General features: G+C 38.6%; 1 protein-coding gene and 1 long non-coding RNA gene across 6 annotated transcripts in view; one reads left to right on the top strand and one right to left on the bottom strand.

The window, feature by feature from the left end:
• The window catches only part of itpr1b (inositol 1,4,5-trisphosphate receptor, type 1b), a 155,479-nt gene that overhangs the window by 112,094 nt on the left and 19,009 nt on the right, over positions 1-24,376 (top strand). For 3 of the 5 annotated variants that reach the window (XM_047347350.1, XM_047347348.1, XM_047347347.1), the window contains 7 exons: positions 740-971; positions 4,171-4,293; positions 17,210-17,385; positions 17,491-17,655; positions 17,876-18,065; positions 20,180-20,272; positions 21,883-22,028. In XM_047347350.1, coding sequence (XP_047203306.1) covers positions 740-971; positions 4,171-4,293; positions 17,210-17,385; positions 17,491-17,655; positions 17,876-18,065; positions 20,180-20,272; positions 21,883-22,028 — 1,125 coding nt within the window. The remainder of the gene's footprint in view (positions 1-739; positions 972-4,170; positions 4,294-17,209; positions 17,386-17,490; positions 17,656-17,875; positions 18,066-20,179; positions 20,273-21,882; positions 22,029-24,376) is intronic. The other 2 variants (XM_047347351.1, XM_047347349.1) reach the window with 1 other exon arrangement.
• LOC124856654 overlaps positions 1-24,376 on the bottom strand; it is a 63,146-nt gene that overhangs the window by 23,866 nt on the left and 14,904 nt on the right. The gene's annotated exons all lie outside the window — the stretch shown is intronic.

Below are 24,376 nucleotides of genomic sequence, written 5' to 3'. Positions count from 1 at the left end.
ACCTCAGCAGTGCCACAGGCTGATTGCCTCCATGCCACGCCACATTGAAGCAGTCATTTCTGCAAAAGGATTCCTGACCAAGTATTGAGTGCATAACTGTACATGATTATTTGAAGGTTGACGTTTTTTGTATTAAAAACACTTTTCTTTTTTTGGTTGGATGAAATATGCTAATTTTGTGAGATAGGAATTTTGGGTTTTCATGAGCTGTATGCCAAAATCATCCGTATTAAGACAATAAAAGACCTGAAATATTTCAGTTAGTGTGCAATGAATCTAACATATATGAATGTTAAATTTTCATCATGACATTATGGAAAATAATGAGCTTTATCACAATATGCTAATATTTTGAGAAGGACCTGTAGATAGATAGATAGGATAATTTGCTCTTTTCATTTCTGACATTCTTTTGAGATTTCTTAAAAGAACTAAAAAGATAGTGCTGTGTTTTGGTAAAACAAATCACATGAGGCGTGTCATAATAGCCTTTTGGCACGCTTTTAAGCAGAAGGAATGCAGATTGTTAACAGCGATTTGTGCCTCATTTGTTGGTTGAGTTTTCTTTGCAAAGGATACAATGTTGTATTTCTGCAGCAAATGACTGTGTAGAACAGTTAGCAAAACTAAATAAATTAAGAATTAAAACACTATATTTTTGAAAAACACATAAAAGAACACCCAGCGAAAGAATGTAGGCCTTTTTGGTCAGTGTCATTATGTCTGTTGTTGTATTCAGATTGTACGTCTTGATCGCACAATGGAGCAGATAGTTTTTCCTGTCCCCAACATCTGTGAGTTCCTTACACAAGAGTCCAAACTACGAGTCTACTACACCACAGAGCGGGATGAGCAAGGCAGCAAGATCAATGATTTTTTCCTACGCTCTGAGGACCTCTTCAATGAGATGAATTGGCAGAAGAAGCTGCGAGGTACTCAAGAGGCAACTGGTAACACAAACACAGTACCCTGTGCGTTTTTCTCCTCAACTTTTTATATTCTTCCGTCTAGTTTACACTCCTTCCTTGTGCATCCCTCCAGGCCCCGCTCATCTTTGTCACAATTATGTGAAATAAAGCAGGAACAACATTTTTTTCACTACTTGGGGATTTTTCTTAAACTTGTGACCTGACTGGATTTCCCAAAACATTCTCCTCTTCCTTGATGCTCAGATCAGATCAGATCACAACAGGCACATGAGGGCTGTGCTGTGAAACTTGCTTCACAAAACACAGTAAATAAATCTCAAAATAACCAAAGTAATTACAGCCAAATACATTCTTGATTTGTTGATACTCAAAAATAAAAAGCATACAGACACAAATAAATGCTCATCACCAAAGCAGAACCAAAAGCTTTCACTAAATTTGGTATAAGGTGATGAACACTTAAAAACTGTCTGACAAGCATCAGTTAAAACCATTTTTTTTTTTTTTTACTGTACTTTGTTAAAAACACAGTAATAAATCATGGGTGTGAAACAAATCGTTTTCGGATGTCAGCCATGTATCAAAAATTGTCTTTGCTATGGCAAAGTAAAAACAAAACAAAAAATACAAGAGGAAAAAAAACAAAAGGAGATTTGTGTCTTTTTCAGGAATACTAACAGGACAAATATTGAATTGATAAAATCTGATTTTAAAAATTGAAAACCTGTCCTAAAATAATACTGCAGAAGTGTAAATAATCAAATCAGGTTCCAGTTAAGAGGGTTTGCAGAGAATGCTTGGGGAAAATAGCATATTGTAAAAAGGAATAATTTTTAACAGCTTGGACCACAGTGCAAAGTGTAAGACATCAACTAAAGGAAAGAAGATTTAGATAAAGAGATCAACATTAAAAATAATTTTAAAAAATAGGGTTTCACTGGGTAAAAGAGAAATGCTCATGGACTGGGAATTTGTGGATGAAAGCGTTATTCACTGTTGACTATCCTGTGCTGGCCAAAGAGAAAATGCAGAAACTTTGGTCTTGGGCAAGTCCAGTAAAACATTAAAAAATGACGGTGTGAAGAAAACATTCCACAGTCAGTGATGATATGGGGTCATATGTCAGATAAACGACCAGTGGAGGTGGTAGTCAAGAAGACCTCAAGAAGTGAGCATTTTCTAAATATGTTCACTCACACAGAGGTGTGGATTTGTCAGGCTTAATTTATTTATAGGAATATAATTATATGGCCTAGCAACATTAAAACACTATTAGTTTTGTTTTTATAAAATACTAACAAAAACTCAAGATGTTTTTAACAAAAGAAAATATAAAAATCCAGTCCATTTCAATACTTTCAAGCTTCATCTTGTAATGCTGATCTGACTGCTTAAGACAGAGCTGGAAGTAAAATATATATTTTTTAGATATTTGAGATCCTTCTAGCAAACCCAGAACATTTAGATGTCATATAAACTAGTTCTACATCATATTTATTTTCTTTTTTCTTCTTTTAATGATTTTCCAACCAAATACAGCAACTGAATAAATGTAAAGTCAGAGCACCGATTCTGTAATATTCATAAGGGGTTATGATAATAATCTTGTACATTCCAATGAAATTGTCCTCTGCATTTTAGCAGTGGGCTGCCATTGTGCGGCACCCAGGGAGCATTATGGGGCTAAGGGTCTTGCTCAGGGAGCCAGAGTTGCAGGCTGTGGGATTCGAACCAGGGTACTTGTGGCCTCTCCGGGACACAAATGCCCTTCTCTCTAACCTCCAGCACTTCCTGCTTTTTTTCAAAACACAAGTAAAATGAAATTTGTCAAGGTCCAGTTATAAAAGGGATGAACTCCTTTTATCATGAATCCTGGAGGAATGCAACAGGAGCCATCAAATAATCCTTCATAAAGTTACGATAGCTTTAATAATGTTGTAATTTATGTTAAACAACTGTATTGAATATTTGACATTAAACTAATTCAAGTCAAACATGGTGCATTCAAAAATGTTGTACAACCTGGGCATTTTTACTCTAGACAACCTGGTGAATTGTAGGGTGACTTACTGGACAATTAACACGCTATAGTCTGAAAAAAGCCTTGATTTTAGGTTTTACATGTGGTATTTACTGCTGGTACAGTTAGATAAGTGTCAGAGTGTTTTCTCCATTTTTGTAGTCACATAAAAAAGAAATTGCTTTTCTGACAGGATTTAGCTCATTTGAATCCTTTAGGTGTGCTTAATTTAATGGAAATCTTATAATCTCTTCTCTTTTTTTGCCAGTTGGAGCGATTAGAACCACTAATTGTCACCATCTGATTTAGGACTATTATTCTGGAAAGAAAATCAAAGAAGTATATTTAATGTGTCAGAATAGGTATATATATATAAAACTATTCCAGTGTCAAAAAGAATCTATTGAGAACGAAAATGTAGGTGTCCTTTTCAGGTCGGGGCATGTTCCTGTTGACCTCTGACTGATTCTGGTCTCAGACTTCTCTTTGTTTATGCTATTCTCTGTATTGAGAAACATGTTATGGCTAGTCCCATGGTCAGGCGGGTAGGAGTGTTGTTGATCTTCAGCGTAAACATGTGAGAAGCAACCTTCTGTTTCCTGCATGTATCAATCAGCACACCAGGAAAATGTGCTCTTCCCCTGGTACTAACCACTTGATATGAATATAGTGCCTTCTGTTGCCAGTTCTGCTTTTCTGCAGAAAAGTTGGGCTCAAAATATTGTTGGCCACGATTCCAATGTGATCAAGAGCAGTGTAGGTTGTGACTAATGTGCGTTCATGTGTGCTTTGTTTGTGTACTCTGGTACAAAATGTCAGCATACCAACCCGTTGCATGCAAACTGAAGTCTCCAGATTGTTTTCTGCGGGTTCATATTTTAGGTTTTGAAGTAGATTTTTGTTGTATAAAGAATTACAGTTCAGGCTTTAGGTTATGATACTTGAGGTTAGGATAAGGAGTATCCCTATTCAGGTACAAATACAAATGTGTGTGTTTTTCAGACTCTGTAAATATGTTTTATTCAGATAACATTTTTGGCATTTGTTTTGTGTTTTTCATGCTTCATCGTAATTAATTTTATTCACAATTTTATTAGATAAACTGTTTTAAATGTAACGCAGTGTAAGAAGAAATGGACATGATGTTTGGATGCTGCTGTGCTATCCGTGGAGCATATTACTCAAAATTGTGAAAATCTACTTATCTATTATTTCCTCCAGCTCAGCCCATCCTTTACTGGTGCTCCAGGAACATGTCCTTCTGGAGCAGCATCTCCTTCAACCTGGCTGTACTGATGAATGTCCTTGTGGCCTTCTTCTACCCACTGGAAGGTGTTCGTGGAGGTCAGGCAACTTTCGTTTTGTTTCATTAGTCCATACAGTGCCTTGAAAAAGTATTGATACACCTTGAACATTTTGTCACGTTTTGTCAGGTTGCAACCACAAACTATTATCTAACAATTTCCATTGTAGCTCTGGCTGTATGTTGAGTTCATTTGTCCTTCTAGAAGGTGAACCTTTGCCCCAGTCTCAAGACTTGCTGAAGAAAAGCATGCTCACAGTATGATACTGTCACCATCACGTTTGCCATGGAGAGGGTGTGTTCAGAGTGATTTTGTGTGTGTGTGTGTTTGTGTATGTGTGTTTAATTGTCGCACATGGGTTTTTTGTGTGCCAAAAAGGGAATTCGGGTCTCATCTGATTAGAACACGTTCTTCCACATGTTTGCTATGTTCCCTACATGGCTGTAGCAAACTACAAATATGTCATTTTATGGCTTTCTTCTTGCCATTTTTCCATGAAGGCTACATTTATGGAGTGCACAAGCAGTAGTTGTCTTGCCAATAAATTCTCCTACCTAAGCTGTGGATCTCTGGAGCTCCTCCAGAGTTACCATGGGCCTTTAGACTGCTTCTCTGATTAATGCTCTCCTTGCTCGGTGTGTCAGCTTTCAGATTACATTAACCATCTTCATCTCAACCTTATATCCAGACAACAAGGTATCACCCCAAAACCATCTGACTCAACTTTGCTATCAAAGGCCATAGAAAATATTTTCAAGGTATAGAATGAGTTAATCAGTGGGAGGATAAGACTGGACCATTTCATTTCACCAGAGAAGCACTTTTACGTGGAATTGACCAAATCCTTCAGACATTTTCAGTACTTTTTTCTACCTCAATCATAGAAGAAGTTTGATTGAAAAAATCCCAAATATTCTAACATGAAAAGACCGAAGTGTGAAAAGCACGCTCCATAGATTACAGCAGAAAGCCACCCTTGGTACAAAATCCACCAGAGAAGGTGGATTTTGGCAACTTAATTCTGCTATCTACCTGCCACTGAGCCAGCTGACAGGAACAACAGCCTTGCAGAAATAGAAGCAGAGCAAAGGAAGGATGAAAGTTGCAGCCACCCTTTCCAGTGGTAAACCTCCTCCTTTAAATACCCCAGGAAAAGAAGGCAATATCATCCCTCACCAAGAACCAAAACATCAGCTATTTACCAGCAGACAAGGGAAGATGCACAGTATTCCTTAGCACCTCTGTTTATCACAGGGAAGTCACCGAACTATCGGATTATACTGCTACCTATGGGGCACTGAAGAGGGACCCAGCAAGCACTTACTTGAAGAAGGTCATATGCTGCCTACTAAAACTGGAAAAAGACAAAGTGATTGATCTAGTTCACTACTACAGATTGTACCCTGGTGAGGTCGTCCCATGCCTATACAGTCATATCCAGTAAAATAGAATAAGCATTCGAATGAGCCTTGTTTGTCAGATTAAGGACTTGTACTTGTATAGCACTTTATGAAGTCCTCAGAGACCCCAAAGCGCTTCACACTACATTCAGTCATCCACCCATTCATACACTGACAGTGGTGAGCCACATTGTAGTCACAGCTGCCCTGGGGCAGACTGAAAGAAGTGAGGCTGCCATACACAGGTACCACCAAGCCCTCTGACCACTATCAGTACCTTTTAGTAATAGATTAGGGTCTAGATTAGAAGTACCTTTTGAAAATAACAACCTTTAAGCAGGTATTAAATGTGCTCTTCTTTACGTCCATTTTTCTGTAATAAAAATGTTTTTTTTATTGGTCTGATGTAGCGTTCTAATGTTAAATCTCATCTTTTCATTAGCGGTAAGCTAAAAATCATAATTAACAGAAAGATAGGCTTGGAAACATCAGTCTGTGTGTAATTAATCTATATATGTTTCACTACAGAAATAAATACATTTTGCAATAATTTTCAAATTTTTTGAATATGACTGTATGATCTTTCAAAGATACACAAGGAAGGACCACCACAAACCCAGCAGAAGCCTCAACTCAATTACATGGCTAAACAACTGCCATTTCAGCTCCACTTGTATGTTATACACCACATCACATAAAGAACTTCACAGATCAAAGTCATACAATGAAACTGGATCATGGGGAAACACTTGTATCATTTGATGTCACATTTCTTTTCCCCTGCATACCTATAGTGGCAGCGGTGGAAACTGTCAAGAAATGTCCCCAAGTAGACAAGCATTTACAAAATAAAACGAACGTCACCCCAGACCAGATTTGCACTTTGTTGGGTCTCTGTTTTTTCCTTTACATATTTTAAATGCAAAGACAAACACGAAACATGGATGTGCCACAGGATCCCCAGCTTAACCCATTGTGGCCAATCTCTTCATGGAGGAAGTGGAAAGCAGGCCGCTCAACTCATACAAAGAAACAACACTTAGCCACTGGTTTAGATTTGTGCATGCTATTTGGGTCAAATCCTAAGCCAAATAAGTGGAAGCCTTTACTTAACACATCAACTCTGTGGAGAAAACATCAAGTTGCCAGCGAGACACAGAAGCCATACCACTAAAGTCTATAGAACTCCCGCACACAGACCAGAACCTACCTTTTAAACCTCACCACCTACTCAAACATAAACTGTCATCAGAACTATGCAGCATCAAGCCAAACAGGTCCCGACAAGGACATAAGCAACAGGCAAAGAACTCAAACACATATAAAAAAGCACTTCAAACCTGTGGGATACCTTAACTGGGCCTAATTTAAGGCAACCAGGATTTTCTGAAAACACTCACCTCGGTCTTCTGAGAAGAAGAAAGTTGGAAGAGCGTTTTCATTTCATATCTGGCTTTAGTATTGGTAAAAGTACAAAGGATATTGTCCAGGCATGATATTACATTTCATTTTAAACCTAACAACAACCTCAGACAGAGACTGGCTCATCCAAAGGATAAAACACCCAAAACACAAACACGGGACACTGGTTTTAAGATGGCAATGTACTCATGTTGGACATGGAAGGCAAGTGGTTTGACAGAGAAGCGAAAGAAGCCATTCCCAGGCGGTTTTACTGCAATTCAGTTTGGGACGTGACAGAAAAACAATTCATCTTTAGGGATGTGTTTTGACTGTCAGACAACAACAAGCCAAACATCAAACTGAATAGAGGGTAAGGCCAGTGACTCAAATGTCCTAATTACCCCATTACTAACCTTAATGACCCTCTCAGTATAATTGTTCTAACTACAAGTCAAAGGTCTGTTGCTTCCAACCATGTTCAGAACTGAAGAAGCCTTTTGGATGAGAGATGAAACATCTTCAAGAAACAAGAGAAGTCATCCAATTGCCTTTTGCTAAAGCACTTAGGATGGCCATGCCTTGGTATCCTTTTGGTGCTCTACTCAGTGCAGTGCTCCCTAAGATCTCCAAAGCTTGATATTAATATTTTAAAACCTAACCCTGCTTCAAACATCTCTACACATATCTTGCTGACCTGTCTGCTGTGTTCCTTGGTCTTTGTAATGCTGTTTGTACACTAATGTTGTCTAACAATCATCTGATGCCTTCACAGGACAGCTGGATTTATAGTAAAATGAAATTACACACAGGTGGACTCTTACTGATTTTTGAAGGAAAATGGCTTCACTAGATTTTATCCAGGGGTATGAAAGTGAAAGGAGCTGAATTAAAAAAAGGAAGCAACTTTTTTCACAACGAACAAAAAGTGGTAAACCCCACTTATATTCCTTTCACTTCACAGTTATAAATTACTTGGTGTGGGTCTATCACGTTAGATCCCAATTAGGTATGGTGATGTTTGTGTATGTCACGTGACAAAATGTGAAAATGTTCTAGAGGTATTTGTATCTGTCCAGCTGGAGATAGACAAGCCCCCTCCCCGACCCTGGACAAGAGCAAAGAGGCGATTGATGGTTGGGTGGATCTGTCAATTAACTTAGGAAGACCTGGCTGGATTATCTAGAACTACATGCTCTGTGTATAACTCTAGAAGTGTCTTTGATAAATGAGCCGTAGTCAGTCAAACTAAGAACAGAAGATATTCATCAAAATCTCTTTGTTGAAATGTAATTAGAATAATTATTACCTTTTAATTAATGTCGATACTATAATATCTATTTTTTTGATTTCAAACACATGGCAGTATATTTGAATGCAGCTTTGAAGCATTATACCATGCTTGTACTTTTGTCTAACTGGTACACTTTTGTTTTTCGTCCAAGCGAGGTTACACATCAAGAGTCTAGACCACAAGTGTGCTTTTTTTCATCTCATCAACCTTTTTCTGCTATGGAGAACAACTGATTGTTTCGTAAAGCATGGCTTGTGATCTGCAGGCATCTGTTTTGTATCCTGTGGTTAACACAATGAGTGTGACAACTTGATTACAGCACAGGAACTTGAAATGGCAAAAGCAATAACTGCTGAGGTCAAGGGTAGAGCTGAACACTTGCTGTAAGATCTGAGTTTTCCAACAGAATTCATGGAGATTATACCATTAGCACCATGACAGTTGGTGTTTTAGATGGGTTCTGTACATTGTTTTTATTTATAGATACTTGTATGAATGGTGATGGTGAGACATGTATTTTGTGTCAGATGTTTGGGTTTTAATAGAACTCTGTGCTCCTAAATGCTTGTGGTTTGGTGCAGCTTCACACCTCTCTAGCTTCACCACAGGCACTAATGTTATGAGCATGTAATTGAAGTTGATGTTATGGATCTCAGACTGCCATTTTATTACAAGAGATCAACTAGATTTTTCTCCTTTTAATCTGCTTTCAGTGTTATTCACCCTTAAGAGCTAGTTCTAAATTCGGTTCACACAAGTTGAGAGTGATTCATTCCTGTTCATAATTACTCACCTAAACATTACAATAAATTAATACTTATACTAGAACTACCTCTGCTTTGTTTATTACATATTTTAAATGCAATAGTCTTAAAAATATAGCAAACATGACAGCATGTACCAATTGGCATATTGATTATTTCATCAGGTAGCATTGGTAGTATGGTATTTGCCATCTTATTTGCATCTGTGTAATTCCCTCCTGTTATTTTTTTGCAATAAACTGTTTTTCCTATTTCTTCTTAATTTTCCATTAAGCTGCTGATTCTTTTCTGATTTAATTGTCCCCCCTTTAAAAATCCCCATTCAGACTATGTTTTTAATTTCAGTCACTTTTAAAGCAGTAGACTGTTGGTGTTCCTGTTTAATAAAACGTTCATAAATGAAAGACAACATCCGTGTAGTTGTTTTGGCTGTACTTACCTTAACTACTCTCAGAAAGAAAAGTTAGAAGTCACATTAATGTGTGGCTTCCTTCTACTTGTCCCTTGCATTACCTTCCAAACCAGAGCTGGCCATGCTCCTTGGCTGCAGCAGGCTCCTAGAAATAGAACTGGGTTGCAAAAATGACTCCGTTTATTTAACAACTTTGATAATGGCAACATGGTGCCATTAGTTTATATTTATTTTATTTTATAGCAACATTAGAGGCATACATATAAATAGCCCCCACAGAAACAGATAACCGGTTTCAAAAACGGCATCATAACGTTTCAACTCATTGGTGGACAAGATAGCCTGTTTTCAGAATGACACATTGAGTTTTATTTTGTTTGACCTAACAAGGTGTTGTTTGTATAGGTAAGTTGTCTTTGCTGTTAATAGTTATCATTTCTGGTAATATGTGTGTTTGCTTGTGTGTCTGCAAACAAAGAGGGTCCACACCATTAAAGCTCTACCTTTAACATCAGTTCTAAGGTCTATAAGACAACCTTACTCCTCATTCACCCTGCTCTCTAAGCCAAACAGATAAGCATGAGTGGCATAGTAGCTTCAATTCTGTGAGCAAATTTTAATTTGTGTTACTTTACCTAAATGTGTTCCTAATTTAACTTTAAGAGACTTAGTCATTCTATTTACATTAATATTAGATCTGTAAAGCCTTGCTGATCATTTTGGTCTGGTTTTTATAAAACTCATTTTTATAAGATGGGTCTTACAGACAAAAGAAATCAAGAACAATACCAGAGACATACAGATATTGCATCTAGAATATTACACATGAGGTTTAAGAATCTTCCTTGAATCCAAGGGATAATGAGCAGCTAAAGACCCAAAGCATAAGTAACCTAAGCTGCTACTTGAGGCCACATGTTTTTATCATCAAACTCATTTTTATATAAGATAAAGATAACCAAAGTAAATACAAACACATCAAATGATAACCACTTATTAAGGGGAAAAAAAGCAAAACCAACCTGGCCCTATATGAAAAGCAGTTGTCCCATAAACTAATAACTGTATCTGCCAACTAGGGCTTAACAGATTAACCTTGATTAACCTATTAATGAAATAATCGTCAAATGTACTAATTGAATAATCATTAACTGGAGTATACAGACTCTAAAATATGCCATTTGTTGAAAGAACAACTCACTCAAAGCAGTAATTAGGCTCAAATTAATTAAGTTAATTGCATTTAATATTAAAAACATTCTTTGCCTGTAAATATGCTCTATCCAGAACTCCTCAAGTGGCGTAGTAGCAGCTTCACCTGGTTCAAATTTTGTAAAAAAAAAAATCTCCTCCTAAGCACATTTTGCTTTCCAATTATCTGATTATTAATGGATTAATCGTAAAAATAGTCGCCAGATTAATAAATTAGCAAAATAATCGATAGCTGCAGCCCTACTGCCAACTTTTGTGGCATCCAGCATTCGTGGTAACTGTCAATGAGTCTTTTATATCAGTGTGGAGGAAGCTTGAACCACTCTTCTTTGCAGAATTGTTATAATTTAGCCATACAGCAGTGTTTTATGATGTGAAGAGCCTTTTTAATCACAAGTAAATAAACATGACTCTTACTTCCTAACTTTTTGTCTGTATTTTAAAGCTGCACCAAAGCCAGACCAAATGGATGGGGAAAAAACTGCATTCTAAGTTAATATCCTGCTATTAAATTAAATAACGAACTAATTTAAACTAACTTATTATAGGGGCTGAGCAAATTGTATGATCTATCTCATTTTTGACTTACTAACAAATGAGGAAACAACAGAGTTTTAAATGTGCCACACCAAAAAAGTCACGCAATGTAAGAGAGATTTTATGGTTAGTGTGTGGCAAATAAGAGTAGTCTCACTGGAAGTGGGCTCCCAAATCAAATTCATCTTAGGGCCGCATACAATCTCGGGCCAGCTCTATAACGCCCGCCTGAGGATGCTGCTATAAACGAAAATAACAAAACTTGATTTGTGATTAATGTTTGTTAGGAAAGGAAGAACAAAGTACTGTTAGAACAATCCTTTGTTGAAATATGAGTGACATTGTGTTATTTTTGGTTGAAGCATTATTTCTTATTAAAGGGTATGTTCAGATAAAAACTCTGGGCAGAAGACACAAAAGGCCTTAGTGCATCTCTAATACAAACCAGTGCCCTGTAAAAGTTACTTGCCGTTTGCATAGAACATTGCTGTTTGAAAAGTTAACCATAAAATGCAATTCAGACCAAAAGCCACGCACACAGAGATAATCTAGATATTTGCCTTTGTTCCTACATGATTATAACCTCAGGTCTCACAGGTTATGTCTTACAGCTTTGAAAAATATATTTAAATTGCCTTGTGGGTCATAAGGTCCAATAGATTACTTCAACAAAGGTATTTTAAGTGAAATGGAGCAGGGTGCTGAAAGTTCTGCATAATAGGCAATTCTTCACAAACAAAGTGAATAAGTGACAGACCCAAGCATGTTTTTACATGGAGTATCTTTTTTTTCCTTTGTTTTTTTCCCCTGGCCCTCCTCGAGGGCAGCGCTTGTGGAGATGTGAAAAGCCGCAGCCATTAGGGCCTCTATTGTTTGAAAGCAAAGAAAAGACACACATTGTTTGCATAAACTTTCAGTTGTTCTGGCTGGGGTCAAATGACGAGGTCCTCTTTTGTTTGAACTTCCTCAGTTATAGATAATAGACCAAAAAAGAGTTTGTTTGCATTGCTTTAGAAACCTCATGTGGTTTTTAGTTTTAAAGGATCTTCCGAGAGCTCAGAGAGTCAATCTAGGATAGAGCAGTATCTGCATGATGGGGTAAATGATGCTAGCCTCAAGCTGTGCCTAGCTGTCATGTAGTAAGACCAAAATTAATAAACTGAACAGAACCTAAATTTAACTATTGCGTCACATAATTTGACTTGGACACTGTAAACCAAATTTCAAAACCTGATGAACAAGCTTAGACTATATAATCTATTTCAATCTTTCTTTCAACCCAGTTCTGCTCTTATCCTGTCTGTGGAGGGTGAATTCAGGCTGAATGTGACATGTGAAGGCTTCTAGACTCTGTATAAATGTGACTGTGCAGATGCAAATATAGCTGCAACTCAAGCTTTTCACTGTAAAGGAAATGTGTATAAATCTAGAATAAAGGCAAGTCTGTCTGTTTCAGTGTTGCTACACTTTATTATATTGAGCTGGTAAGGGCTTCTTCTGCAGGCATCTAAACACAGCTTCATGTCTAAAGCGTTTCTTGTCACACTTACACCAGTAGTTCAAACAGCTTGAACCTTGTAACCTATTACCTCACTGATTATAATACAAGCCTGAACTGTTTTAGTCACTAAAAAAAATAGGAATATTATTACATATTATTTATACACAACAAGTAACAGTTTACTAAAATGGTTATAAATCTACAAATATATGTATTGTTTTTATTTTGTGACAATTGCACTTTTTTCAGTTTGGCCCACTCTAAAATAATGAAAAAAACGTGTTTGTTTTAGCTAGAGTTATTTTTAAGCTTTTTCTACAAATCAGACACTATGCAAGTTAGAGATAACTCAGTACTTGCAGACAATTTGGGAATCTTTTAGTTATGTTCTAACCACAAACCTCAAAGTATTTTGGGGGGGATTTTAAGTGAAAGATCAACACAAAAAAATAGTGCATAATTGTGAAGTGGAAGAATAATAATCAATATTAAATGGCTGTCAGAGAACATTAGTGAACAGAGTTGTGGAGAGGTCTAAAGTAAGGTTAGGTTATACATCAATATTCCAAGGTTCTGACATCTCATGCTGCTTGTGGTTTGTTGCAGACCATGTTAGTGGCAGCAAAAGACTTGAGGCAGACAGAAGTTTAACTTCTAGCAGGACGACTCTAAACATACAGCCAGAGCTACAATGAAAAGCTTCTAGATTATATTCATTTGTTAGAATGGTCTAGATAAAGTCTAGCATTTATTGAAATCTGAGTTATTTTACAAAGAAGAAATTATTTAAAAAATTCAGTCTCTAGATGTGGAAAGATGGTCCATTCAAACCTTAAAAATATTGCATCTGTAAGGGCAGCATAAAGTAGTTCTATGAAGAAGCATTGACCCGGGGGCTGAACATAAATGTGTGCCAGTTTTCAGATTTTTGGTCTTAAACAATTTTGGAAAGCAATAACACCTTAACCTTTCTCAGATCCTGGCGCAGGTCCATTCTTTGCACTCAGAACCAGCATGGTTGTTTTTGAGAGAATTGACAACTTTGCGCCTGTCAAAGTGCTCCTAATCTGAAAGAAACATGGTGTATATAAACGCACGTTATGATCGGATTATTTAATTTTGCATCCATATAAACGGTGAATTCGGGTTTATTTTTTTGTTCAATCCGAACATATTTGAATCTGATCGAGAAATTTTGCACAAGTAAACATAGCTAGAGAGTACTGGTGATCTACAGGGGTTGGACAATGAAACTGAAACACCTGGTTTTAGACCACAATAATTTATTAGTATGGTGCAGGGCCTCCTTTTGCGGCCAATACAACGTCTATTCATCTTGGGAATGACATATACAAGTCCTGCACAGTGGTCAGAGGGATTTTAAGCCATTCTTCTTGCAGGATAGTGGCCAGGTCACTACGTGATACTGGTGGAGGAAAACGTTTCCTGACTCGCTCCTCCAAAACACCCCAAAGTGGCTCAATAATATTTAGATCTGGTGACTGTGCAGGCAATGGGAGATGTTCAACTTCACTTTCATGTTCATCAAACCAATCTTTCACCAGTCTTGCTATGTGTATTGGTGCATTGTCATCCTGATACACGGCACCGCCTTCAGGATACAATGTTTGAACCATTGGATGCACAAGAATGGTTCGGTAGTCCTTGGCAGTGACGCGCCCATCTAGCACAAGTATTGGGCCAAGGGAATGCCATGATATGGCAGCCCAAACCATCACTGATCCACCCACATGCTTCACTCTGGGCATGCAACAGTCTGGGTGATATGCTTCTTTGGGGCTTCTCCACACCGTAACTCTCCCGGATGTGGGGAAAACAGTAAAGGTGGACTCATCAGAGAACAATACATGTTTCACATTGTCCACAGCCCAAGATTTGCGCTTCTTGCACCATTGAAACCGACGTTTGGCATTGGCATGAGTGACCAAAGGTTTGGCTATAGCAGCCCGGCCGTGTATATTGACCCTGTGGAGCTCCCGACAGGCAATTCTGGTGGAAACAGTAGAGTTGACGTGCACATTTAATTCTACCGTGATTTGGGCAGCCGTGGTTTTATGTTTTTTGGATACAAGCTGGGTTAGCACCCGAACATCCCTTTCAGACAGCTTCCTCTTGCGTCCACAGTTAATCCTGTTGGATGTGGTTTGTCCTTCTTGGTGGTATGCTGACATTACCCTGGATACCGTGGCTCTTGATACATCACAAAGACTTGCTGTCTTGGTCACAGATGCGCCAGCAAGACGTGCACCAACAATTTGTCCTCTTTTGAACTCTGGTATGTCACCCATAATGTTGTGTGCATTTCAATATTTTGAGCAACACTGTGCTCTTACCCTGCTAATTGAACCTTCATACTCTGCTCTTACTGGTGCAATGTGCAATCAATGAAGACTGGCTACCAGGCTGGTCCAATTTAGCCATGAAACCTCCCACACTAAAATGACAGGTGTTTCAGTTTCATTGTCCAACCCCTGTAGATCGGTAAACCGTACGAACTATAATGTCCTCTCTCATGCAAATGATAATTACCATGGATGTTGTGTGGCTTCTGGAATCACTGAGAATATGTCTACAGACACAACAAGTGACATATGTGTTAAAGACCTCTTACTTTGACTTGAGGCTCTTTCACAAAATATTTCTGTCATAAACCTGCAAAGATGAACCGTCTGTGAGCTTTTTTTGGTCATTCATAAAGCACAAGTAGGGATGGCGATATCCCGCCCAGCTGTGAGCTTACAATCAGGACGGTGACAGTGCGGGAGGACAAGAGTTTAACTTAAAATGTGTATTGGAAGTCTTCCCATACAATCCCTTTAAAATATGAATGGCAGAGGAACTAAGTGCAGCGATCCTGTTGTTGGCTGAGCAAATGCTTCAAATTTAAATTATATAACTCTCCTTAATGTTCTCAGAGGAAGTTATTTATGAGTTTTGTTTATGCTTTTAAATCCTACGACTGACTGATCGCACAAACTGCATCACTCCCTTGATCCATGAACCTAGTTTGGCCCTATACAAGTCAGCTGATGCAGGGCTGTGGCTGCATCGGTCATTTGAGGTAACACATGGGCACAGTAAAATGTTTTATGAAAGAGGCTTGTTGCAGCCGCTGATGTGACACATCCGATGTCGGAAAATCTTCAAACAGCAAAAAGCGAGATCAACAACCTCAGACGCTGTTTGACATGCCAGCTGCTATGTCTTTATTGCTTGTTTCAACTCCAAGGCAACCTGTTACAAAGCCGTACCTAGGACCAACCCTGATAAATTTGGCTGCAGCAGTCTATTTTTAGCCAACAGAAGGTTATGTAATGCATACCAGTCAAGTGTTGTAGACACAGGAAATGATTAGAGAGGTCCACTTGGTGACTTAAACAAAAAAATAATTTGACTAATCTCCTCTGCAACCTGTGTTTTGAGGAATAGGAATCCTCCGGGAGGAGGGAATGCTGCAAGTCACTGACTGGATGCAATCTGCTGGGTTTCCTTAGATAGAAAAACTTTTTTTCCAATTTGAATAAAAAGCTAACTCCAACTGCACTGTTCAATGGTTAGGATTAATTGGAATGTATGTACCTGACTGTTGTGAAGTGTCTTGAGACAACATGTGTTGTGAATTGGCGCTATATAAATAAAACTGAATTGAATTGAATTGAATTAACAAAACCACTCAGCCTTTCAGCTGCATACTAATCAGAACTTAACATGTAGTTGCTACATATAGCGGTTATGGTACAACTTTGATCTACTGCAATAATTAACAAGGCCCATGCACCATTTAGAGTAAAAACAAAATTGTGCATGCAGCCAAAAGATAAGGGTATGAGTTGGACGTTGTACCTGTTATGCAGTAAAGTGATTTATTATTCAGTAAAACTAAACAGTTAAACCTTCCTAACTTGTTTCTTTTTAGATTTTCAGAAAGCATAATGCTCTGTAACTTTCTATATGATCATATTGTAATACTACCTTAGTAATGGGATAAGCACCTGAAGACATAATATAAAGTAGGAATGCACAAAATAAGTGGCCTAACATCTGTATTTATTGTTTCTATTAACTGAGAACTATGGCTAATAACTATAACTTTGCCCTAAAACCATACATTGCTTTCTATATTTTTTAATGGACGTCATTAAGTAGATAATGTACACTTTCCTCGAATCTTTGGATTCTGCAACTACTTTTTAAAATACAGATTTAATCATTTACCAGATAATGTTTTTAAAAGAAATGACAAAAAAATTGCTTTCATTTTTGCTATTACCTCAGATTTTCCCAATCACTGCATATTTAACAAAAAAAAAAAAAAAAAAAACAGAAACACATGTAATTACAGTGGTTGACTTTAAATGAACTGATTGAATGGGAATTTTGCATCTCTCTCTAATGTGATCGATATTATCCTCAGGCACCCTGGAGCCCCACCTGTCTGCTCTGTTGTGGATAGCCATGTTGGTGTCTCTGGCCATCGTCATCGTGTTGCCTCAGCCTCATGGAATCAGGGCGCTGATTGCGTCCACCATCCTGCGCCTGATCTTCTCTGTCGGCTTAGAGCCCACTTTGCTCCTGCTAGGGGGGTTTAATGTAAGTCCAAGTCGGTATGTTTATGAATGCAAGCATTGTCAGATTGTAAAATGTATTTATTTTGCATTTAAGTTAGTTATGTGAGGTGTTCATTGTTTTCTCTAGCTATGTAACAAGGTGATCTTCCTAATGAGTTTCGTTGGGAACCAAGGAACCTTTACACGGGGATACAAAGCCATGATCATGGATGTGGAGTTCCTGTACCACCTGCTCTACCTGATTATCTGCTCACTGGGGGTCTTTGTCCATGTCTTCTTCTACAGCTTGCTGGTATTTGAGCACACACACAAATCAAATAAACTTAACATATTGACTGTGCTAAAGACAAGGCTGAACTGAATGAAAACAAAGGCAATTATTTATTGTTATTTTTCCCCTGTGCTTTCTTAAGAAATGTTAGATTTATGACCCCTCATGCATATATAACACACTGTCCTTTTTTCAGTGCATTTCCTGGCGTACACACATTTGTAAACCTTTCTCTTTTCAGCTCTTTGATCTTGTTTACCGAGAAGAGACCTTACTGAACGTAATAAAGAGCGTCACCCGAAATGGACGCTCCATTGTTCTGACAGCTGTGTTGGCCCTTATCCTCGTCTACCTCTTCTCTATTGTGGGATATATCTTCTTCAAGGATGACTTTATGTTGGCTGTCGACAGGATACCCAACAAAACTCTCGGTTTGTTCAAATTCAGGTTGCCTCTCATTCCCCTGCAGGCATAAGCAATCGTTTCTTGCCCTCCTTGGCCCATAAACTCAAAAGCATATGGAATGTTTTTCTTCATTACCAAAATGTCTTAAATGTCTAAGAAATATCAGCATAGCCAAGGAGAATGATGAAAATGTCCCTATGTTTTAACCAAACTCCTATTCCCTACCCCCCCTACTTTTTTTTATAATATTGGTGTTGTGACCAACCATATAGTGCCTTGGAAAAGTATTCACATCCCTTGAACTTCTCCCACATGTCACGTTACAAACACAAACTTCAATGTTTGTGGGATTTTATGTGACCAACACAAAGTAGCACATAATTATCAAGGGGAAGGAAGGTGATACATTGTTTTATTTTTTTTCTTTCTTGGTGTAGAACAAATCTGAAAAGTGGGCCACGCATTTCTAATCATCCCCCTTTACTCTGGACTCTGGTGAAATCCAGTCAATCTAATTGCCTTCAGAAATCACCTGATTGTTAAATAGAGTCCATCTGTGTGGGCAATTTAGTCCCAGTGTAAATCCATCTGTTCTGTGAAGGCTTCAGAGATTTTTCTAGAGAACATTGGAGAACAAACAGCCTCATGAAGATCAAGGAACACAGCAGACAGGTCAGAGATAAAGTTGTGGTGAAGTAGTAAAGCAGAGTTAGTTCATTAAATAGTATCCCAAACATTGACTAACTCGGTTAAGTTCAATCCGTACAAATTCAAACCTACTAAAATATGGCTGTCCACCAAACCTGACAGTTCTGGGCAAGGAAAGCACTGCAGGGATTATACAGGCTATGTTCAATTATATTTATGTATCAGGACTTTATTACACTCATTAAATACTTTATCATTCTCAAATCAAATCGGAAAGGTGAATTGTCTCTGTTTAGTTAGCCATACTGTCACATCAGGAGGAAGAGATATTTTAAATTGATCAAAAAAAAGGATTTATTTAACAAATCAACCATAGTAATACTTAAATTGAAATTGAATGATTATTGAATCTTATTTTCTAAGGATCTAATTAAACATAGAAAAAAAACGAATCAATGTTTCTGCGGCAATGGCCGTTTCTATGAGGAGCTGAATGTTCAGAGAGCTATTAATTAAGCTCATTAAAGTCTAACATTGTCAGATGTCTATTTCTTTCTCTAGAGTTTAAAAAAGTGGTTCTGAATTTGCTTAATCTGCCTTATTTCTGAGAAAAAAGTTTGGAAAAAGGGGAATGAGCTCAAAGTAACCCACTTTTGATCTATCCTCCTCTAGAGGAAGTGCAGGTGGGAAAATCTCGTGACAGGGCTTATTGTGCATTCTACAAATCTTCCACAAAAGCCATTAGAAGTCTTGTTTCCAGTTTGTTACAAGCTGATATTGGAGAAACAACACATATGTGGAAGAAGGTACTCTGTTCAGATGAGACCAAAACTAAACTTTATGGACTACATGCAAAACTAAGATGTGGTGAAAAGCTGTCCAACCTCTTCAAGTCACCATCCCTGCAATAAAACATAGTGGTGGCATTGTCATGCTGTGTTGCTTTTCTACAGCAGAGACAGGGTAGCTGATCATAGATTATGGGAAGATGCATGGAGCTCAATTAAAACTGGGTCCATGTTCAGGTTCTAGCAGAACAAAAACCCTAAATACACAGCCAGAGCTACAACGTAACGGTGTACATCAGCGCATATTGATGTTAGAATGCTTTACTCATAGTCCAGTTCTTAATCCATTTGAGATTCTGTGGCAAGACTTGCTGTTTACAGAAGATCCCCTTCTATTTTGACTGACCTTGAGCTATTTTACATTGAGGACTGGGCAAAAACTTTAGTCTTTGCCCTTTGTGCAAAACTGGTAGACACTGGTAGGTTGTACCTGCAGCAATAGGTTGATTTACTAACTATTGACTTTGGTACGGAATACAAATCACTTAAATCCTGATCGAATATATTACAGTTTGTGGTTGGAACGTGACAAACTTTTTACGGGTATCAATACTTCTGCAAGGCACTGTATGCATTGTGCAAATGTAAATGTGAAATCGACTTTTGTTCAGCTGCATAATCATGCACATTCTGTTACTGAACAGAACATGGAGCTAGCATGATTGGAGAGCTGTTCTCGGGTGGAGTGTGTCAAAAGGAAAATGGAGAAAATTGTTCCACAGAGGCCGTCATGGATGGTACGTTGACAAAAGTGAAAGTAAAAATATGTTGAAAACAGGGTGTTAAGGTTTAAGGATTCTACTAAGTTTGCATCCACGTGTTGGTGCATGCATGAGATTCCAGAGTGTTTGTGTATAATTATGCTTGTGGTTTGTCTGTATATGTTTGTTTAAAATGTCTCCTCCTTTTCCTGAATCATCGAAATTGACAGCTAAACAATCATGATATTAAGGCAAACCGGGCCACATGGTTGAAAGGTCAGGGGTTTGAACCCCTCGTAGTGTGGGAGAGAGGTTGACAAGCCTGAGACCTGATGCTTAGCCCTTAGGTGAAAAGGTCAGGGATTAAAAACCATCAGGTACAAGTGAATTGAATAGTCCATTCAGTGATGGCGCAGAAAGCCTTTAACTCCAAATATTAAGTCTTTGGAACCGACTAATCTTGATGGTAAAAATACTATTCAATAATGAACACATCCAGCACTTTAAAACTGATCAGTCAGCCATATCCAATCCCCGCACTGCTTGGCCCCTGACCTTGTCTAAGCTTCCAAACCCTTCATCAACGTTGAAGTATGGGATAGTTTTTTCGCTAATTGGAGGAAATTCCATACTTACCAAGTTCTCACAGGCTCTTTTAATGGAGCCGCTTTAACAAACCAGTTCTAAAAGTTTATAATTAATTATACATTATTTATATAAATATTTTTTTTTAATTAACTTTTTTTTTTCAGCACTAGTGGCCTTTATTTTTGACAGTAGGTAGACAGAAGAGGGGTAGAGAGATTGGGAGACATTCGGTAAATGCCACCGGGTCCGGGACTCGGACCCGGGACAGCCGCTTCGAGGACTGTAGCCTCTGTACATGGTCTCGCGCTTAACCCCTACACCATCAGCACCGCGCCTATTTATATATTTTTATATCCACTGTCTGCGGACGTTTTAGATTTCATAGTCGCATGTACCAATGTCCTAATTTCTTGTGACAAACTGCTACATTGCTACACTTTTTGGCATGGCGTCCTTGGATGAGGAAGAAGAAGCTAATTGACTTGTAACTTTGGAAAAACAAAGGAAAAGAAGGTGCGCGTCCTTGTGACTGGTTGCTTGGAGCAGTGTGTCACATATAAAACAGATCGTTGTGGAGACTTTTTTCCGCCAAGCAGTTTGTGTGACACGGCTCACGTGGTTGTAGAAATCAAGCTTTGCACGGATGTGTCCGGAGTCAGGTGCCCCCGACTCAGTGGGAGCCTTAATACAAGATGCCAAAGACGGTTTAAAATCTGTGCTGTCTAATCATTTTGTCTGTGTTTAACAATATTAAGACCTTGTTAGTGACATACCCAAGCAAGCTAACAAAAACATGTTATATTTTCTTACGTTTTAGTCCTTAAAGAGAAATCGGCAGGTATCAGCAGGTCAAAGCTCAAAATCATTCACACAATTCTGATCGCTGCATCTCGCTGCAAGATTAGTTCATCCAAAGTGACTTCCTATTTGAATAGATCTGTGGAAATCTAGAGAACTAGAAATGTGATCGATAAAAGCAGAGGCTCTGCTCAAGCAGAAAAACCTTGCATTTGGTCACAGCATGATCTAAAAAGTTAACATCTTCTTTGCCTTCATAGCTTCCATTGGTGTCCAGCCATCAGTGGTGATTGAGGACAAGGAGCGAACGTGTGATTCCTTACTCATGTGCATTGTCACAGTACTGAGTCACGGCCTGAGGAGTGGAGGAGGTGTTGGGGACGTCCTGCGGAAACCATCCAAAGAGGTACAGAGTAAACAAACCCAACAATTCATACACAGGTTTCTGTGAGAGTGATCAAACAAAGGTTTACGGGAAAGAACATCTATATATTTTGAAGCTTTCTTCTCCGACACAGAAAACGGCAGAGCACCACACAGGAGGTGAATACTCGACCATTTTCCCGCCACACAGCCAGATTCAAGTTGAATTAAATAAAAGTAAATGTAGTAAAGTGACAGCTCTTGAAACTGGCGTTTATGTTTTAACAAGGCCAAAAAGCTGTTAATTTGTCTAACTTCAAAAATCATGTAGCAAATCTGATCCAGTTGGTTAAAGTTGGCTGGTTTATTTCCAGAAAAATGCAGTGCGGGCTGCAGTCTGCATAAAGCGGCTCTGTCTCACTCAGATGTGCTCTGCTGAAACATCAAAGCAGCTGTATTAGAGACTTTTGTATTTTCCAGCATTCCAGAAATGATAAAGTTGTCTCATGCAGGAGGAAGGCAAGCTTGTACTCTATCACAAAATGGCTGAGTCCTGCAGCCTTAACTAAAGAATGAGAGAGTGGACTCAGACATATATAAACTTTCCTTAGATTAGTACTTATGAGAATTTTCTGCTCTGTTTCTTTTTATGTCACATTGTCTATGACAGAGAAATGACTTGCATGCAGCAGGACGCTCCCCTGTATTCACTGATAGACCTCTATGATTGACAGTACGCAACAGTTTTAGCATGAGGACAAAAACGTAGATATGTAGTAAATGTTTGTGTTTTAACCCTGAACTTAGATTTAGATTATTTTAAAGGTTCCTTTGCTTTTTCACAGTGAGTACACATACAGGTCCTTCTCAAAATATTAGCATATTGTGATAAAGTTCATTATTTTCCATAATGTCATGATGAAAATTTAACATTCATATATTTTAGATTCATTGCACACTAACTGAAATATTTCAGGTATTTTATTGTCTTAATACGGATGATTTTGGCATACAGCTCATGAAAACCCAAAATTCCTATCTCACAGAATTAGCATATTTCATCCGATCAATAAAAGAAAAGTGTTTTTAATACAAAAAATGTCAACCTTCAAATAATCATGTACAGTTATGCACTCAATACTTGGTCGGGAATCCTTTTGCAGAAATCACTGCTTCAATGCGGCGTGGCATGGAGGCAATCAGCCTGTGGCACTGCTGAGGTCTTATGGAGGCCCAGGATGCTTCGATAGCGGCCTTTAGCTCATCCAGAGTGTTGGGTCTTGAGTCTCTCAACGTTCTCTTCACAATATCCCACAGATTCTCTATGGGGTTCAGGTCAGGAGAGTTGGCAGGCCAATTGAGCACAGTGATACCATGGCGAGTAAACCATTTACCAGTGGTTTTGGCACTGTGAGCAGGTGCCAGGTCGTGCTGAAAAATGAAATCTTCATCTCCATAAAGCTTTTCAGCAGATGGAAGCATGAAGTGCTCCAAAATCTCCTGATAGCTAGCTGCATTGACCCTGCCCTTGATAAAACACAGTGGACCAACACCAGCAGCTGACACGGCACCCCAGACCATCACTGACTGTGGGTACTTGACACTGGACTTCTGGCATTTTGGCATTTCCTTCTCCCCAGTCTTCCTCCAGACTCTGGCACCTTGATTTCCGAATGACATGCAAAATTTGCTTTCATCTGAAAAAAGTACTTTGGACCACTGAGCAACAGTCCAGTGCTGCTTCTCTGTAGCCCAGGTCAGGCGCTTCTGCCGCTGTTTCTGGTTCAAAGATGGCTTGACCTGGGGAATGCGGCACCTGTAGCCCATTTCCTGCACACACCTGTGCACGGTGACTCTGGATGTTTCTACTCCAGACTCAGTCCACTGCTTCCGCAGGTCCCCCAAGGTCTGGAATTGGCCCTTCTCTACAATCTTCCTCAGGGTCCGGTCACCTCTTCTCGTTGTGCAGCGTTTTCTGACACACTTTTTCCTTTCCACAGACTTCCCACTGAGGTGCCTTGATACAGCACTCTGGGAACAGCCTATTCGTTCAGAAATTTCTTTCTGTGTCTTACCCTCTTGCTTGAGGGTGTCAATAGTGGCCTTCTGGACAGCAGTCAGGTCGGCAGTCTTACCCATGATTGGGGTTTTGAGTGATGAACCAGGCTGGGAGTTTTAAAGGCCTCAGGAATCTTTTGCAGGTGTTTAGAGTTAACTCGTTGATTCAGATGATTAGGTTCATAGCTCGTTTAGAGACCCTTTTAATGATATGCTAATTTTGTGAGATAGGAATTTTGGGTTTTCATGAGCTGTATGCCAAAATCATCCGTATTAAAACAATAAAAGACCTGAAATATTTCAGTTAGTGTGCAATGAATCTAAAATATATGA

Source organism: Girardinichthys multiradiatus, chromosome 20, assembly GCF_021462225.1.
Source record: "Girardinichthys multiradiatus isolate DD_20200921_A chromosome 20, DD_fGirMul_XY1, whole genome shotgun sequence".
NCBI lineage: Eukaryota > Metazoa > Chordata > Actinopteri > Cyprinodontiformes > Goodeidae > Girardinichthys > Girardinichthys multiradiatus.
The sequence above is the reverse complement of the archived record's forward strand: the minus strand, read 5'-3'. Positions and strand labels throughout refer to the sequence as shown.